This window comes from Thamnophis elegans, chromosome 17 (assembly GCF_009769535.1).
Source record: "Thamnophis elegans isolate rThaEle1 chromosome 17, rThaEle1.pri, whole genome shotgun sequence".
Taxonomy (NCBI): Eukaryota; Metazoa; Chordata; class Lepidosauria; order Squamata; family Colubridae; genus Thamnophis; species Thamnophis elegans.
Window position 1 is genome coordinate 11,581,844 of NC_045557.1, and position 18,188 is coordinate 11,600,031.

An 18,188-nucleotide genomic window follows, 5' to 3' on the forward strand; every position below is an offset into this window, starting at 1 on the left:
GTGGAGCTGACCGGAAAACTTGTCCCTTGCCCTAGAGTCTCCTCCTGGCATGCCCTGCTTCTCCGCCACCCCCCTCACCCGAAAAAACAGGAGGCTCCTCTCAATATTGCAGTCCCAACCCATGACAGGGAGCCACAGCAGAGGGATGAAAGAGCCACATACGGCTCCAGAGCCGCAGGTTGCTGACCCCTACTCTAGAGGTTGTGGCTGCTCCAACCCCAAAGGGTTTTAAGGAGATTGGACAACCGTTTGTTTGGAACGGTATCGGTTTCCTGCTCGAGCAGGAGGTTGGACTACATTACCTCCAGAGTTCCTTCCAACTCTGTTGTTCTGTCACGCACCGCGCAGGTAGAACAAGGCAGAGACCCGCTTAGTTTAGCTGACCTTAATCCAGAACTCCTCGTAGAGGGCGCAGGCGATGACGCAGCGCTCAAACAGCACGATGGTGCGCTCGTGCGAACCGCTGGCGATCTCAAAGTCACAGGTAGTCCCGCCATTCCGCAGCTGCGCTCGTTCCAGTGGCTTCACGTGGAAGTAGGTCTCTATGATCTAGGGGAAAGCGGGAGGACAGGGCCACGATTAGCACAGAGAAGCCGAGACAAGCCAGCTCAACTCAAGATTAAGGTGTTGTGACCTGCCAGCGGAACTGGCAGCAGTCGGACAGTGAGGAGGTTGAGGAGGAACATGGGCCAGTCCTGAGGGCTCAGGAAAGTTCAGATGGGGGCTCTGCGTCGGAGGCAGAGAGGGAGCTAGAGAGCAACGAGACAGAGGAACAGCTGGAGCCTATTCCCAGTGTGCGCATGTGCAGAGCTGCCAGAAGACAAGAACAACTAATAAGCAGGGTCAACTTAAGAGTAAGTCACACCTGGAAGTGATTGGCCCCTCCCAGAGGAAACAAAAGAGGAGCTTGTTTGTTTGTTTTATTGGATTTATATGCTGCCCTTCTCCAAAGGACTCAGGAGCGAACGGGGAAGGGGCTTCTGCAGGAAACAATTCGTTCCTTCAGTCGTTTCAAGAATGGAAAGTTCTGTTTCTATCTATAAGAGACTCTGTGCCAAGTTTTGCTTTGCCCTGTGCTTGGAACTAGTTATCTAGTTAGCAAGAGCCGAGGTGGCGCAGTGGTTAAATGCAACACTGCAGGCTACTTCAGCTGACTGCAGTTCTGCAGTTTGGCTGTTCAAATCTCACCGGCTCAAGGTTGACTCAGCCTTCCATCCTTCCGAGGTGGGTAAAATGAGGACCCAGATTGTTGGGGGCAAGAGGCTGACTCTCTGTAAACCGCTTAGAGAGGGCTGAAAGCCCTATGAAGCGGTATATAGTCTAACTGCTATTGCTATCTGGCAGCTCGCCAAGCAAGCTAAGGTTCGTGTTGATAAATATTCCTTTGACTGTTTGCCAAGCTTTGCTGACTGTGAATGGGGATGCCAGGGAGTCTATAGACATGGGCAATAAACAGTTTGGCCAGCTTCCTAACAGATGGAAGGCCGGTATACGCTACAAGACCAAGCGCTTATTTGGGGGGGGGGTGTCAAAAGAAAATAAGACCCTGTCTTATTTTGGGGGGGAACACGGTAGCGTAACTATGGTGGCAAAAAAAACGGCCGTGAAATCACCCACGACTCACTGAACCTAGCCTTGCTTAGCGATAGAAATTCTGTTCCCAATTATGTTCGTAGGTCGAGGACTACCCGCAGAGATAAAATCGAGGCGGGTAAGAGCATAAGGTAACTGTCACACCTGCCCCAGCGAGGTCCTTAGGGAAGAAAGATCATTGACTCCATCTGGATGAAGCGATAGGTTCTTTTACTAAGGATTACCAGTTGCAGCAAAAGCAAGGCTAGATCTGAGCATTCCTGCCCAAATGTTATGAGGTTTATCCTTTCCAGAGCTCCCCACCCCACCCTTTGACCAATCGTCAGTGTCCAATGGCTGTGTGATGTTTTGGGAACCGCTTTGATGTGAGGCGCATCTTGGAGAGGTTTGACATTCTTTTCCCAGGCCGGGTGCCCTTGGGTAGCTGGATTATTCCGGTTTGACACCCCCGGTTCCCCCCACATTTCCCTCCCCAAATTCTTCTGCCCCCTTCGTACATACCCCATCCTCAAAATTCCAGCGCTTGCTGACTTCAGCTTCATTCTGACTGAAGATCTGCTGGCGGATCGAAATGGATTGCTCCAGGACTTTCTCCGGGTCCAGCGCCCCCTGAAAACGCAAGAAGAGGTGAAATCAGGGATATCGAAGGAACCTTCATGAAAGAAGTGGGGAACCAGAATTGGATCTAAGCAATGATCAGATTAGACAATTCTCTTTTATTGCTTCTTTCCTTTGACTTATTTATATCCCGCCTTTACAGGCAGTCCTTGACTTACAACAGTTCATTGGTGACCCTTTGATGTCACTGGAAAAAAAAGTCACTTATGACCATCTTTGTCAGAATATTTATGAACTGGCAGTGATATGGTAAGAGATCAGCCAATCAGGCTTATTTGAAAACAGAAACTTAAGTAAGAAGTCTGGGCGTGGCTAGCTGTATTAAGCTCTGAGCTCTGAATTACTCTGGACGTCTGCTGATCTAAACTGATCTGAAACTGTTCTCTGCTGTTGGTATTTTGTGTGTATATACAACACATTTCGTTAGCCACTGCTACATCGTCAAGAGTGTAAAAACCGTAAAAGAGATACCTGCCTTTATATACTATTAATCAGTTGGCCATGATAGGCCCATCCACTCGCTTCCCACCTGTAATTAGATTTGTTGTTTTACATCAGGCATGTTAATCGATGCTCCTATTCCTTCCTCCCCTAGTGGATGGGCGTATCATGCGTGCAATGGTCAAATTAATTAATAGTGTATAAGGCAGGTATCTCTTTAATGGCTTTTGCACTCTGCCGATGTTAGCAGTGGCTAACAAAAGCTAGTGAGCAATACATTTTAAAGTTCCGGAGAACATCTGCTTCTTCTTTTATATCTATCTATCTATCTATCTATCTATCTATCTATCTATCTATCTATCTATCTATCTATCATCTATATCTATCATCATCTATCTATCATCTATCTATCAATCAATCATCTATCATCAATTTATCTATCTATCTATCTATCTATCTATCATCTATATCTATCATCATCTATCTATCATCTATCTATCAATCAATCATCTATCATCAATTTATCTATCTATCTATCTATCATCTATCTATCTATCTATCTATCTCTCTATCTATCTATCTATCATCTACCTATCTTATCTATCATCTATCTATCATCTGTCTGTCTGTCTGTCTATCTATCTATCAATCACCTATCTATCTATATCTATCAATCATCTATCTGTCTGTCTGTCTGTCTGTCTGCTGTCTATCTATCTATCTGTCTGTCTGTCTGTCTGTCTGTCTATCTATCTATCTATCTATCTATCCTTGTATATAAAGAAGTTTCTTATTTAAATCAATCCTGCTGAATCAGTTATCTGTGTGTGCTTCCTGGATTTGATTTCTGCAAAAAACTCGACAGTTTTTCAGTTTTCACACCTACGACCGTCACAACATCCCCATGGTCACATGATCAAATTCAGGTGCTTGGCATTTATATTTATAATGGATGCAGTGTCCTGGCGGGGGGGGTGTTGTCATATGATCTCCTTTTGCAACCTTCTGACAAGCAAAGTCAATGAGGAAGCCGGATTCACTTAACAACCATGTTTCTAACCTAACAAAGGCAGGGATTCACTCAACATCTGTGCCAAGGAAAGTCATAAAATGGGGCAAAATTCACTTAACAAATAACCTTAGCAACAAAAACTTTGGGTGCAATTGTGGTCGTAAGCCAAGAACTACCTGTACTATTTTTTTTATAAACTCAAGGCAGTGAACGGTCCAATATTCCTTTTTCCTCCTATTTTCCCTATCCTATGAGCTGGATTGGGTTGAGAGGTACTAGCTCAAGGTCACCCACCCAGCTTTCCTGTCTGAATTCTAGAACTCTCCGTCTCCTGGTGATTCTCCAAAAGTTCCCAGCTAGCTTTCATACTTAGGTCTCCTGGTGATTGGCCCAAAATCACCCCATTGTCCTAGTATCAGAAGCGGGACTAGAATTCACCGTCTTCTGGTGATTGGCACAAAATCAGTGTTGGCCTTCATGGCTAAGGCAGTACTAGAACTCTCCATCTCCTGGTGAGTGTCCCAAAATCGCACAGTCAGCTTTCATGCCTAAGGCAGGATTAGAACTCTCCGTTTCCCAATTTCTAGCCTTAACCACTAGACCAAATTTGCTCTTTGTATTTCATTTCATTTTAGATCTTAATTCTGAATTCTGAATTTTAACCAATAAAGGTAAAGTTAAAGGTTCCCCTGGCAGGTATGTGCTAGTCGTTCCTGACTCTAGGGGGCAGTGCTCAGATCCGTTTCAAAGCCGAAGAGCCAGCGCTGTCCGAAGACGTCTCCGTGGGCATGACTCAACGCCAAAGGCTCACAGAATGTTGTTCCCTTCCCACCAAAGGTGGTCCCTATTTTTCTATTTGCATTTTTTATGTGCTATTGAACTGCTAGGTTGGCAGAAGCTGGGACAAGTAACGGGAGCTCACCCCGTTACGCGGCGCTAGGGATTCGTACCGCCGACCTTTCTGATCGACAAGATCAGCATCTTAGCCACTGAGCCACCCTTGTCTTCCAGTATTTGATGGAGCGCCACAAAGAAGGGGGGGGGGGTTCAACTTATTCTCCAAAGCACCTGAAGGCAGGACAAGAAACAATGGAAGTTCTGCCCCAGGCAATGAGGGTCTGCTCGGGCAGCCAGTTAACTCCACGCTTAGGAATATCTTTCAGATCACGTTTATTATCAGGCATCCTTAACAGCAAAACTTACAGTTCAGTGTTAAGATTCTTCTGACTTTCCGTGATCTGTCCCATCACGTAGTGTAAAAAGACATTAATTCCTCTAACCCATGCTGCTGGTGCACAGCTGCTTCTGGTAGAACCGAAGGCGATTCAGTGAGAGGTCGGTAATAAATCAATTTTCCCGGGCAGAGTACCCCGGTGCCCAATCAGGGAGCACAGATGTGGTCACATGTTATGGAACTACATTTCCCATAAGGTAGTTACATTTCCCATGAGGTAGTTTCTTAAAGGAGACAGCTCTTAATTCCTATATTAGCTATATACTGTTGGGGCAGCACAATGGATGGAAACTAATCAAGGAGAGAAGCAACCTGGAATTAAGGAGAAACTTCCTGACAGTGAGGACAATTAACCAGTGGAACTGCTTGCCACCAGAAGCTGTGGGTGCTCCATCACTGGAGGCTTTTAAGAAGAGACTGGACAGCCACCTCTCTGAAATGGTAGAGGGTCTCCTGCTTGAGCAGAAGGTTGAACTAGAAGACTTCTAAGGCAGTGTTTCTCAACCTTGGGGAATCTGGGAGTTGAAGTCCCGACATCTTCAAGTTGCCAAGGTTGAGAAACACTGTTCTAAGGTACCTTGCAGCTCCCTTCTGATTGACAGACTGGTTACCTGCATTCTGATGGCTTTGTGATTTCGGCTACTGCCCACTCCCCTATCTCTGGCTCTGGGTTAGTTCAGCCTAGATTTGGATCCTGGAAAGAGAGGAAACGAAGGGTCCAAGCCAAGACATGGACTCACCAACGCCTGGATCCCCTCTGCGGCCTCCTGCTTGCTTTCCGCCTTTGGGGGCAGTTCTCCAGGTGGTGCTTCCTCCTCGGCTTCCCCCCTTGCCGTCTTGGGGGCCGTGTCGGAGGCCAACTTGGACTGCATCCACAGCAGCTCTTCCATGGAGAGAATGTCCACGGCGGATGGCTGGACAGATGCTCCTTGAAGCTGCGTTGAGAAGGAAGGAGGGCTTCAGAGAAAGCGGCTACAGGTAAGTCCTGCTCATTTAGCGACCGTTCCAAGTTACAACGGCACTGGAGAAAGTGGCTGGTGACTGTTTCTCACACATGAGCAGTGCACCATCCCTATGGCCAAATGTCTATGGAGATTCTCAGCCATCCAGGTCGTGGTTGTCCCAAAGGTGCTTTTTTTTTTCAAGAGGCAACTGGTCTTATATACTACCATATTTTTCAGAGTATAAGACAATCCCCCCCCCCTAAAAGAGGGTGAAAATGTGAGTGTGTCTTACACACTGATTGTAGCCCCACCCACCCACCGGCCCCACCCTTTGGCCTCTGCCTCCCAGCAATTTACCTCCTTGCAGTAAAGGGGAAAATGGGGCTTAGGAGGCTGCAGTAGGCTATACTATAGCAATAGCAATAGCAGTTAGACTTATATACCGCTTCATAGGGCTTTCAGCCCTCTCTAAGCGGTTTACAGAGTCAGCATATCGCCCCCAACAACAATCGGTCTCTTTTACCCACCTCGGAAGGATGGAAGTTTGAGTCAACCCTGAGCCGGTGAGATTAGAACCGCTGAACTGTAGATAACAGTCAGCTGAAGTGGCCTGCTGTACTGCACCCTAACCACTGCGCCACCTCGGCAATCCCTGCAGCCTGAAAGCTGATGATCTGGAGGCCCTTGCTGAAACTGAAAGTGAAATTTGCTGCTTTCTCCACGAGGCAAATTGCTGGGAGGCAGAGGCAGACTTTTTTTTCTTGTGCTAATCAGGCTGTTGCTGTTTGCTGCAAGGAGGTAAGTCAACAACTATAAATGCCTATAAAATGTTCAAATTATTAGACTTATTTTTTAAAGACTGCTTTATTGTTATTTTAGACAACTTAACAAAATGAAGAAGTTTTAAAATAAATGCTCGATCTGAAGAGAGGCCGAGTGCTATTGTATCTTCTTTTAAATAGCAGAGAATAACTATACTTCTAGAAAGCCACATCAATTTTAACAGCTTCTGTGCAAGTATAGTCTGATGTCTAATTAGACACTAACTCAATCACGGAGTAGATCTATTTAAATAATTGAGAGGAGTTAGTGTGACTACATTTAAGAAAACTTTCTGGCATTAATATACTGCCACAATGCACATTTCTCCAATTCTTTGCTATTTTTATGGGTCAGGCACACACGCACAGAAATACACCACAAATAGTATATACGTCTGTGCTGTTTGCTATTTGTTGCAAGGAGGCAGATTTCCCCCCTTGTTTTCCGCCTAGGTGCATCTTATACGAAAAATATGGTACTTCATTCATTAAACATGAAACTCAGTCAACTACCCGGTTTCCCAGAAAATAAGACCTCCTTGGATAATGAGCACATGCGCTAAAATAAGCTGAAAATATTGCAACACAGTAGCAGCCATGAGGTAACCACGCTCACCGTCTCCTGCACCTCAAATACAATAAGACCTCCCTGAAAATAAGGCCAAGCGCTTTTCCTCCCGAAAGCGCCTTATACTTCAGAGCGTCTTATACTCTGAAAAATACGTGGTTTTACAGTCCACTTTGAGCAATTTACAGAGTCAGCCTTTTGCCCCCAACAATCTGGGCCCTCATTTTACCCACCTCAGAAGGACGGAAGGCTGAGTCAAACTTGACCTGGTCAGGATGAAACTGTTGGCAGATGCAGAATTAGCCTGCAATACTGCATTCTAACCACTATGGATGGATGGAAGGAAGGAAGGACTTAGACTTATATACTGCTTCACAGTGCTTTTCTGAGCGCCTTGCGTCCAACAATCTGGGTCCTCACTTTACTGCCCTTGGAAGGACAGTAACCACTGCGCCACCATGGCAAATAAGAAATAACATGAAACAAACTTGTACTCATTTGAACTACCTGGATTTCTTCCTGGTTTCTTGTGCCAGTTGCCAAGAGTCCAAATTTCGATCCTATGGATGTGGGGAAATGGCAACAATTGTACGTGTAAGATCCGTGAATGTGTAAGTCAGCTCTTTCAGTGTTGTGCAACTTCGAACAGCCGCTGATTGAACGTTGTTAAGTCTACCTGTAGGGTCTCTGCCAAAGGCTGGGCTGGAGAACCCCACTACAAAACCCGGAGACAGGGATGGCCTCCACAACTCAACGCCCTCCAAGTCGCGCACTTACTTTTCCCAGTGATGGCTGTACAGCTGGGTGGGAGTGGACAGCACCCTGTCATAAATGCCGGTGACGGACCTCAGGTCTCCCTGCTCCTTCTGCCATTCCACATACATCTCCCAGAGCTTGTCCGAACGGAAGTCGACTCCTGCGGCAGCCACAGCGGCCTCAAAAGTCCTGCAGAGAAGACAAAAGAATATTATTAACAGCTCCAATAGCTCCAATAGCTCTTCCACTTTATAAGGCCTTGGTAAGGCCCCACTCAGAATACTGCATCTAGCTTTGGTCACCATGTACAAAAGATGTGGAGACTCTAGAAAGTGCAGAGAAGAGCAACAAAGATGATTAGGGACTGAAGACTAAAACAGATGATGGACGGTTGCAGGAATTGGGCCTGGCTAGTCTAGGGAAGAGAAGGACCAGGGCAGACATGAGAGCAGTCTTCCGATATTTGAGGGGCTGCCCCAGAGAGGAGGAAGGGAGTCAAGCTATTCTCCAAGGCACCTTTGAAGGCCAGACAAGGAAGAATGGATGGAAACTGACCAAGGAGAGGTTCAACCTGGAAATAAGGAAGAATTTTCTGACAGAGAGAACAATCAACCCATGGGACAGAAGTTGCCTTCGGGGGGTGTGGGAGCTTCATCCCTGGAGGCTTTCAAGAAGAGACTGGACTGCCATTTGTCAGAAATGGTGTAGCATCTCCTGATTGGGCGAGGGGGGTTGGACTAGATGACCTCCAGGGGTCCCTTTCAACTCTGTTAATCTGAAGGACTAGGGGTGATAGGATGGTAGTCTTCCAATGTTTGAGGGGCTGCCACAAAGAAAAGTGGGGTCAACTTATTTTCCAAAGCACCTGAAGGCAGGACAAGAAGCAATGGTGGAAACTAATCAAGGAGAGAAGCAATCTGGAGTTGAGAAGAAACTTCCTAACAGTGAGAACAATTAACCAGGGGAACAGCTTGCCACCAGTAGATGTGAATGCTCCATAACTGGAAGCGTTTAATGGACAGACATTTGTCTGAAATGGTACTATAGGGTTCCTTCTGAGCAGGGGCTAGACTAGAAGACCTCCAAGGTCCCTTTCAACTCTGTTATTCTGTTAATAGACCCAACAACGGAGTCTTGCAGCTAAGCTTCACAGCATAAGCCTGAAAGCCGGCTGGATGACGTTGGACGATGACCAGGGGAGTGTGAATTCTAGTCCTGCCTTAGGCAAGAAAGTTGGCTGAGGATCTTTGGGCCAATCCTTCTTTCCCAGCCCAACCCACAGGATTGTTATTGCGGGGCAAATAGGAGGAATATGGCACGTTAGATATGTTCACTGGCTTGAATTATTTATAAAGTAATAAAGGCAGGATAAAAATGTATAAATAAATATTTGAGGACGCTCAAATATTGGCAGGTACGTTCAAACTCCTGGTTTCAGGACTGTTTGGGTACATCATGGAGGGAATTCCTGTCCCTTCCAGAGCTGTGCATACAGATAGTCCACAACAGTGTTTCTCAACCTTGGCAACTTGAAGATGTCTGGACTTCAACTCCCAGAATCCCCCAGGCATCTTCAAGTTCCTAAGGTTGAGAAACACTGGTCTACAACATACCACCAAAATTGAGCCCCAAACTTCTGCTGCTAAGTGAGACATTTATTAAGTGAGTTTGCCCCATTTGACAACTTTTTCTTGCTACAGTTGTTAAGTGAATCACGTCGGTTGTTAAGTTAGTGGCATGGTTGTTAAGTGAATCTGACTTTGCTTGTCAGAAGGTCCTAAAACAGGATCGTGGCTGTTCGTAGTATGAACCAGTTGCCAAGCAGCTGAATTTTGATCATGTGACCCTGGGGATGTTTCAACGGCCGTGTGAAAAAGTGTCATCAGTCACTTCTTTCCAGGGCCATTGTAACTTCAAACAAACTGTCATAAGTCGAGGACTACCTGTGTTTTTAATAGAATTAAGTGTCTATTTTCCTCTTCTGTTGGCTCAAAGGAAAAGAGGGCGAACCCTCTTTAAACTCGGTACAGAAGAAAAGAGTGAAGCTGAGTTTTCACAGCTTCGACCAACTGACCATACCTGATGTGGAAGCTAAGCCAGTTTTCTCAATCTTGGCAACTTGAAGAGGTCCGGACTTCAACTCCCAGAATCCCCCAGCCAGCATTCGTGGCTGGGGAATTCTGAGAGTTGAAGTCCGGACCTCTTCAAGTTGCTAAGGTTGAGAAACAATGAGGCTTTTTTTTTTTTTTTTCTTTTTTTTTCTTTTTTTTTTTTTTTTTTTTTTTTTTTTTTTTTTTTTTTTTTCTGCTTAGGCTGGGCTGGTTAGTTCTGGATGGGAGCCAACTGAAAATCTCGGTTTGAGAAGGAGCGTCCATAAAGTTAACAGGAGCCGAGCTTCTCCAAAAAACCTATTTTCTATTTTGTATTCAAAGCATCAAGAATCTCAAACATGCCGAGGGGCAGAAGTGACTTTGGAGGGGGAAAAAATATCAAGGAGGACGATTCCATGCTCTGGGCAACTCCTTGCCACTGTAAAGTTGTCCTGCCACCTACCCGCAAATCTTCTGAGCTGAATCGGGCTGATTCATATCCAAGGTGGACTGGAGGAAAGTGATGTAGTGGATCCAGAGGTCCATGCTGAGAGGGATGGACTGCAGACCCCGCTGGAAAACCTGCAGGGGCAGCAGAGAAAATGAACACTTAGGGCAGAGAGGGCGAAGCTTTCTGGCACCGAGTGACCAAACCGGAACATGTGCATGCCTGGAACACCAGAATCCCAAAGACCAGCTGGCTGGCATTAGTATGCCTGGTTTTCTTGGCCGTTTTTGGCCTAAAAACTGCCTCCCCAAAACTGGCCTGGTTTTTGCCATTTTTCGGGCAGTTTTCAGGCTGTATTCCGGAGCTCCAGCACCCGCAAAGATCAGCTGGCGATGGCATGCGCGCCCACAGAGAGGGCTTTGTGTGCCCCCTCTGACACGCGTGCCATAGTTCGCCATCAGAGACTTAGGGGCCTCCCCCCACTCCACTCGTGCAAAGAGGAATTTCTGAGAATGAAGGTTTTTTCCACGCTAACCTTTCATATCCCCATTTTTGCTCTACTACACAGCAGGGGCCGATAGAAGAGAACCAGATGCTATGGGACCGAGTAGGGCGATACTAAATCATCATCACACACAACAACAAAAGGCAAGCTTCTGAATTTTCCAGAACTCTTCTTCAGGCGGTTATAAGAGATGCCTAGAGTGAACATGGTGAGCATCCACAAGGGAAAAAGAGAAATGTTATTTTCCCTAGCTTTAGAATTATCTCTATCCACAAGTGCTCTTCTATTAGCCACAATGGCCATGCCCTCGGGCACCTCGGCTTAATTACTATGGCTCTACTCCAGAGAAGGGTTTCACAACCTTGGCGACTTTAAGATGAGTGGACTTCAGCTTCCAGAGTTCCCCCAGCCAGTTACTTCAGACTGGGGAATTCTGGGATTTGAAGCCCATCCATCTCAAAGTATGCTGGCTGGGGAATTCTGGGAGTTGAAGTCCACTCACCTTAAAACTTTCTGGCTGGGAATTCTGGGAGTTGAAGTCCACTCACCTTAAAACTTCTGGCTGGGGAATTCTGGGAGTTGAAGTCCACCCCTCTTAAAGCAGGCGGGGGAATTCTGGGAATTAAAGTCCACCCCTCTTAAAGCAGGCTGGCTGGGGAATTCTGGGAACTGAAGTTCACCCACCTCAAAACATGCTGCCTAGGGAATTCTGGGAGTTAAAGTCCACCCATCTTAAAGGCTGCTGACTGGGGAATTCTGGGAGTTGAAGTCCACCTCAGATCTCACAGGTTAGGTCTCCTCTGGATTGCATCTGCCAGCCAATGTCGGCTGGTGACTCCCCGGGGGAGAGCTTCTCTGTTGCAGCTCCGGCCCTTTGGAACGACCTCCCCATGGAGATCCGGACCCTCACTACCCTCCCGGCCTTCCGCAAAGCCACCAAGTCCTGGCTGCTCCAGCAGGCCGGGGGCTTGTGAAATATCCAGCCCCACGGAAATTGTGAATGTTGCGTATTTTTAAAGTGTTGTTTGTCTACTTATCCCCCTCCCCTTGTTTATTGTGAGCCGCCCGGAGTCCTCCGGGAGTGGGCAGCATACAAGACAAATAAATAGACAAATAAACAACAACACCCGTCTGAAAACTGGCTGAAGGATTCTGGGAGTTAAATCCCACCCATCTTAAAAGTTGTTAAGGTTGAGAAAGATTTGTCCAGAAGTACACTGGGAAGTTTCCTTTCACATTCAAATGCTGATTTGTATGCTAAGAAAACACCGCTGTATCCAAGCACACACTAATATACAGGTAGGTCTTGACTTACAGTAATTGTGCCCAAAAATTTACGTTAAGCGAGGCATTTGTTAAGTGAGCTTTGCCCCATTTTACAGTTTCTTCTTGCCACATTTGTTAAGCAAATCACTCCCACTAATCACACCGTTGTTAGTGAGTCTGGCTTCCCCATTGACAGTAGGTCGCAAAAGGGTATATATCGCATGACCCTGGGACCTGAAACTGTCGTAAATCTGAGTCAGTTGCCGAGCATCCGAATGTTGCTTGGGGATGCTATAAGTGTGCAAAATGGTCGCAAGTTATTTTTTTCTCAGTGCTGTTCAAAGAAGTAACTTTGAACGGTGACTAAATGAACTATTGTAGTGAAAGGGCTACTGGCTTGTCTCACTGAGTCACCGGGTGAGCCCATTTCTAATCCTGCCGCCTATCCTTGGTGGTCAGGACAGGGCTGCGCTGTGCACAATCCCCTCCGTGACTAGGTACCTCCTCGGTCTCCTTGATGAAGTCAAAGCGCCTTTCCATGTCGGCATACTTCTTCCAGTAGCCGTAGCAGTAGGGGTACCTCAGGAAGAAGCTGTCGAAAGCTTTGCGGGCGGCGTAGATGTGATTCTGCAAGAGCCATCAAGAGAAAAGCTTGAGTGGATTTGTCCTTTTTTATAAAAGGTTTTTTTTTATTTTATATTTTTTCAGCCTACAAATATTTCATCTTTCCTTAAAACAATGTGTCGCCATGGGCACAAATATCTCCTTGCAACAGCTTCAGCATTTACAACATCGTTCACATTAATATTAATTCTCTAGTCTTAAATTGTAGTATATTAAACAATTGAGCATTTATTAACCTATTCATTGTCCTCTTAACATATCCTCTAATAAAAATACAACATTAAGCATAATTGTCTTCCTCATCATAATACTAACGGTTATCATCTTTTTTAAAATAATTTTTATTGAATGTTTTAATCTTTAAAGACAAAAATGAAAACACCACAAGAAAAAAAAAACACAAAACATACATAACAATATAAAGTAATTATACGGCTTCCTGTATCGGCTTTTCTATTATCATCTTAGTTACACCCTCTATCTTAACATATTTTCTATTATTCTTTTAATCTTCTTTGATTTCCAATTTCCCTTTTTTCCCCTCTAACCATTGATAAATACTTCCCATATCATATAGTATTCAGTTTGTTCGTTCTCTTTAATTCTTAGTGTTAATCTATTCATTTCTGCACATTCTAATATTTTCCTATCACCTTCTGATCAAGAGGAATCTCTTCACTTTCTCCAATGTTGTGCAAATACAATTCTACCTGGAGTTGATACATGAATAATTGGCTTGGTTTTGAGAGGGATGCAGGAAAATACAAAACACTGCAAACGTGCTAAGACTGCACGGGAAACTAAGATCAGAAGCCAAAATGTGGTTTAGCGTTACTAGCAGCCCTTGTTTAACAAAGCTGATTGGGATCAGATACTGCATTAAGTGATGTAGTCGTAAGTGGATAGTGGGGAATGGAAGGATTTATACTCCTTGCAGGACAGCTGGTCATTTGCATCCTTTTAGAGCAGTGTTTCTCAACCTTGGCCACTTGAAGATGTCTGGACTTCAACTCCCAGAATTCCCCTGGCTGGGGAATTCTGGGAGTTGAAGTCCAGACATCTTCAAGTGGCCAAGGTTGAGAAACACTGTTTTAGAGGGTCATTGATGCCACTTGGAGGTTTGTCTGTGTCCTCAGGGTCACCTTAGTGGTGCAAATGGGTGTGGAGCCTTCTTGGAACTGCTGAAAGGACACAGCTAAGTCTCCAAGTGGCCTCAACGGCCCCCTAAAAGGATGCAAATGACCAGCTGCCTGGAAGGAGTATCAATCCTTCCATTCCCCACCATCCAGCCAGAGCTGAAGAAGCTTCTTGGATGAGAAGCGAAACGTCTTCAAAGAAAAACCAGAAAGTCCAGTTGCCTCTTGAAAAAAAAGGCACCTTTGGGTTAAAGCTTTTCAAGGAAAAAAGAACAAGGAAGTCCAGTTGGCTTTTGAAAAAAACCACCTTTGGGACAACCAGGACCTGGATGACCGAGAATCTGCATAGACAATCAGTTCATAGCTTTGGGCACTTTGGCTTCTTCCTACCTCCTGTTCCACATATTGCAACAATTCGGTCCATGCAGTGAAGTCCAGGGGGTTTCTCTTGAGTGGCCCTCCAGTACCGCTCAAACTCCAGCGGGTAGGTGATGGAGAGGTCCTCCATGGGCTGGCTCAAGGCCATCATCATCCCCACGTCTGACGCAGGAGCCTGAGGGGTCTCCTCTCTGGCTGGCTCGGCCTGCAGGGCTGCTGTGTTGTCTTCCAGGCTATCTCCATTCAGCTCTTGCACCAGCATGGCCTCGTCTGGCTTGGAGGACCATTGCTCTCCTGGTTCAGAACCACACTCTTCGTCAGTGCCTGCAAATCCGGGAAGAATTAAAAGTTTCCCAGTATTAATTTTCATTTACTTGTTGGCTTCGTTCTACATCCTGAGGCTTCCTCCAGAGTTGAGGAGAACTTCCTTTTTTATTTTATAAATTTTTATTTCTAACACATAAACACATCAACAAGAACAAACACATGACTTAAGACAACATAGGAACAAGAAGTTCCATCGTATATCATACAGCAGTTCCGTATCGGTTTCTTTGCAGTTAGTGTTTTCCCTTCTATACATTTCTATCTTGCATTCATGGTCTCCTTATTCGTTATCCATTTTTATGTACAATTCTATACTTATTTATACATATCTATTTATAACCAAATATTGTTTACCTATATTGTGCTTTATATTCTTACTGTCATTTATTCTCTTACATACAATTATAGGTATACATTCACATAGTTATTCTTTTCTTTGCCATTCTTATACTATTGTTATTCATTTAAAAGGTTATAATAAACAGTTTTACCATCCCTAGCGCCCTGTTAGATTTATATGCCACCCTTCTCCCAAGAACTCTGTTGTGACACACCTTATTTTCTCTTTCTTTTCCTCTCTCCCTTCCTTCCTATAGAGACGCAAATAGTCCTCTACTTAGGACCACAATTGAGCCCAGAATTTGTGCTGCTAAGTGAGAAATGTGTTAAATGAGTTTTGGCCCATTTTATGACTTTCCTTGCCCCATTTATTAAGCGAATCACTGCATATTAAATTAGTAACACGGTTGTTCAGCGAATCGCGCTTCCCCATTGACTTTGTCAGAAGGTCACAAAATGCAATCAGGTGACCCCGGGATACTGCAACCGTCATAAACGTGGGACAGTTGTCAACCCTTCAAATGCCGGAGAATCAACCTCTGATAGTAAATCGTGTGATCACGAGGGTGTCATTAAGTATGAAAAATGGTCATAAATAAAGCCATGGTGGCACAGTGGTTAGAATGCACTTCTGCAGGCTACAACTGCTGACTGTCAGTTACCCACTGGTTCAGCAGTTCGAATCTTGCCAGGCTCAAGGTTGAATGATTCAGCCTTCCGTCCTTCCGAGGTGGGTAAATGAGGACCCAGATTGTTTGGGGCAAGAGGCTGACTTTGTAAACTGCTAAGAGGAGGGTTGTGAAGCACTGTGAAGCAGTGTCAGCTGCGATTTCATTTAATAATCAGGAAAGAAACCACTCAACTCCATTTGTTTGAAATCAAGTGTACTTTTACTAATTATAAACGAACAGTAGCAAAGCTAAGATGAATCTGGTTAATTAGGCGCGAAAGCGAAGAATATCATGTATAATTCAATCCCTCCCCTTCGCACCCCAGTCCATAGTCCAATATAATGCACCCAACTGTCAGGTGGGAGATAACTTCAAAAGACATCACCAGGATGGAATGCCAGACAGTTAACCTTGGCGGGAAACTCCCTTCCTCCACATGCGCAGTAAGATGTCAGGTCAGCGTCTAGAATCTTCCTCCAGCACATCATGATTCCCCTCCCAAACACCATGCCCCCCCTCCCCGTTACAATGGCAGCCGAAAGCAGCAGCAAAGCAGAGGCCGACATCCAGTATATAAGTCTAAGTGCTATTGCCCTTCCTTCCTCTCTAATTCTCCTCCTGTCTTCTAGAAGGCAGTATTGCACCACTAACTCTTCCCACTGCCAGCAATTTGATCCTAACTGGCTGAAGGTTGACTCAGCCTTCTGTCCTTCTGCAGCTGGTAAATGAGGACCCATATTGTTTGGGGCGGGGGGCAATAGGCTGACTCTGTAAACTGCTTAGAGGGCTGTCAAGCACTGGGAAGCAGGATATAAGTCTAAGTTCTACTGCTATTCCTATGTCTGTCTATCCCATCCATCCATGTCTATCTTAGAGCTATGGTGGCACAGTGGTTTAAGAATGCAGAATTGCAGGGCTGACTCTGCCCACTGCCTGCAGTCGATCCTGGCCGGTTCAAGGTCGGCCTCAGCCTTCCATCCTTCCGAGGTGGGTAAATGAGGACCCAGAATGTTGGGGGAAAGAAGCGACTCTGTAAATCGCTTACAGAGGGCGGTAAAAGCCCTGTGAAGCGGTATGTAAGTCTAAGCGCTATTGCGATTTTCAATGCCTTTGTAACTTCAAATGGTCAGTGAGTGAAGTGCTTTGAAAGTTTTAACTTCCTTAACCGTGCAGTGTTTTTCAACCTTGTTTTGTGCAAAGGCACACTTTTTTCATGAAAAAAATCACGAGGCACACCACCATTAGAAAATGTTAAAAAAATTTAACTCTGTGCCTATATTGACTATATATAAAATAATTTTCCCACGGCACACCTTACCCTATGTCACGGCACACTAGTGTCCGCGGCACAGTGGTTGAAAAACACTGCCTTACGTACAGAGACAGGGAGAGGGGCGATCACCTCGCTTAACTGCCACAATCCCGTCATTAGTGCCTTGCACAATTAATGGGGAGCAAAAATGCCACCTCTCCTATTTCTAACGCTTCACAAAGACACATTCAACTATTTAATATATATTTTGCCTATTTAATTCTTCTGCCTGTTTAATCTTTTTTTGTCTCTAACTTTTGCCACTTAATTGGGTTTTTTTGGCCTCTTTAATTTATACATCTCACCACCACCACCTCCCATTTGTATGACACCTCCACAGCCCATCACGAGAACCTCAGTTGGCAGCTGGAGCCACGCAGGGCCGGGATCCAAGACAGTTTGAGAAGGAGAGCCTCCTGTCCAGGAGCAGTCTACCTTACACCGAAGTTCGGGAAGTTCCTCTTTCTCCCGCTAAAACAGGAGCCGGATCGGGCCCTCCAGCCTCCATGGGTCTCCCCAGAAACCCCGTGGACCCCCTCCCATCCGGTGCCCCCCTCCTTCCTCCGGTATCCCGGCAGCGCCGCCACCGTCCCCCGTTTCACCCACCCCGGGTGTCCCTCTCACCGGCTTCCGCCCCTGGGAGCTCTCGGACGTCTTCAGTCTCGCCTCGGCCGAGGGCGGCCGGGGCCTCCTCCGCTTCCTCCGCCATCTTCGCCGCAGCCGCCCGAGCGCGCCGCCTCCCTCAGGGATCCTCGTCGGGGGTCCGGCGAGGGCCGCGCTGCGCCTGCGCGGCCCAATGACCCGGATGTGCCGGGCAGGAAGATGTCCTCCTTGGCGAATGGGCGGGAAGCTTAGGGCAGCTGCCATAGAGAACGCAAGGGTAGAGAGGAAGGTTTCCTGAAGGGGAAACCATAGAGATGGATGTAAGAGTGTTCGATCGATCGATCGATAAGAGGTAGATAGATATAGATGGATGAGAGGATATAGATAGATAGACAGACAGACAGACAGACAGACAGACAGATGATAGGTAGATATAGATAGATGGATGGATGGATGGATAGATAGATGATAGATAGATGGATGAGAGGATAGATAGATGGAT

General features: G+C 45.9%; 2 protein-coding genes across 3 annotated transcripts in view; one reads left to right on the top strand and one right to left on the bottom strand.

The window, feature by feature from the left end:
* The window catches only part of LOC116520073 (delta(14)-sterol reductase TM7SF2-like), a 278,256-nt gene that overhangs the window by 48,390 nt on the left and 211,678 nt on the right, over positions 1–18,188 (top strand). The window lies entirely within an intron of this gene.
* Positions 1,640–14,723, bottom strand: LOC116520179 (pre-mRNA-processing factor 39-like). Its single transcript, XM_032234330.1, is given in 9 exon segments — positions 1,640–1,684; positions 2,095–2,202; positions 5,639–5,802; positions 5,805–5,833; positions 8,009–8,176; positions 10,541–10,659; positions 12,798–12,923; positions 14,447–14,500; positions 14,502–14,723. Coding segments are annotated over 9 exon segments (1,008 nt in total). The 5' UTR covers positions 14,697–14,723.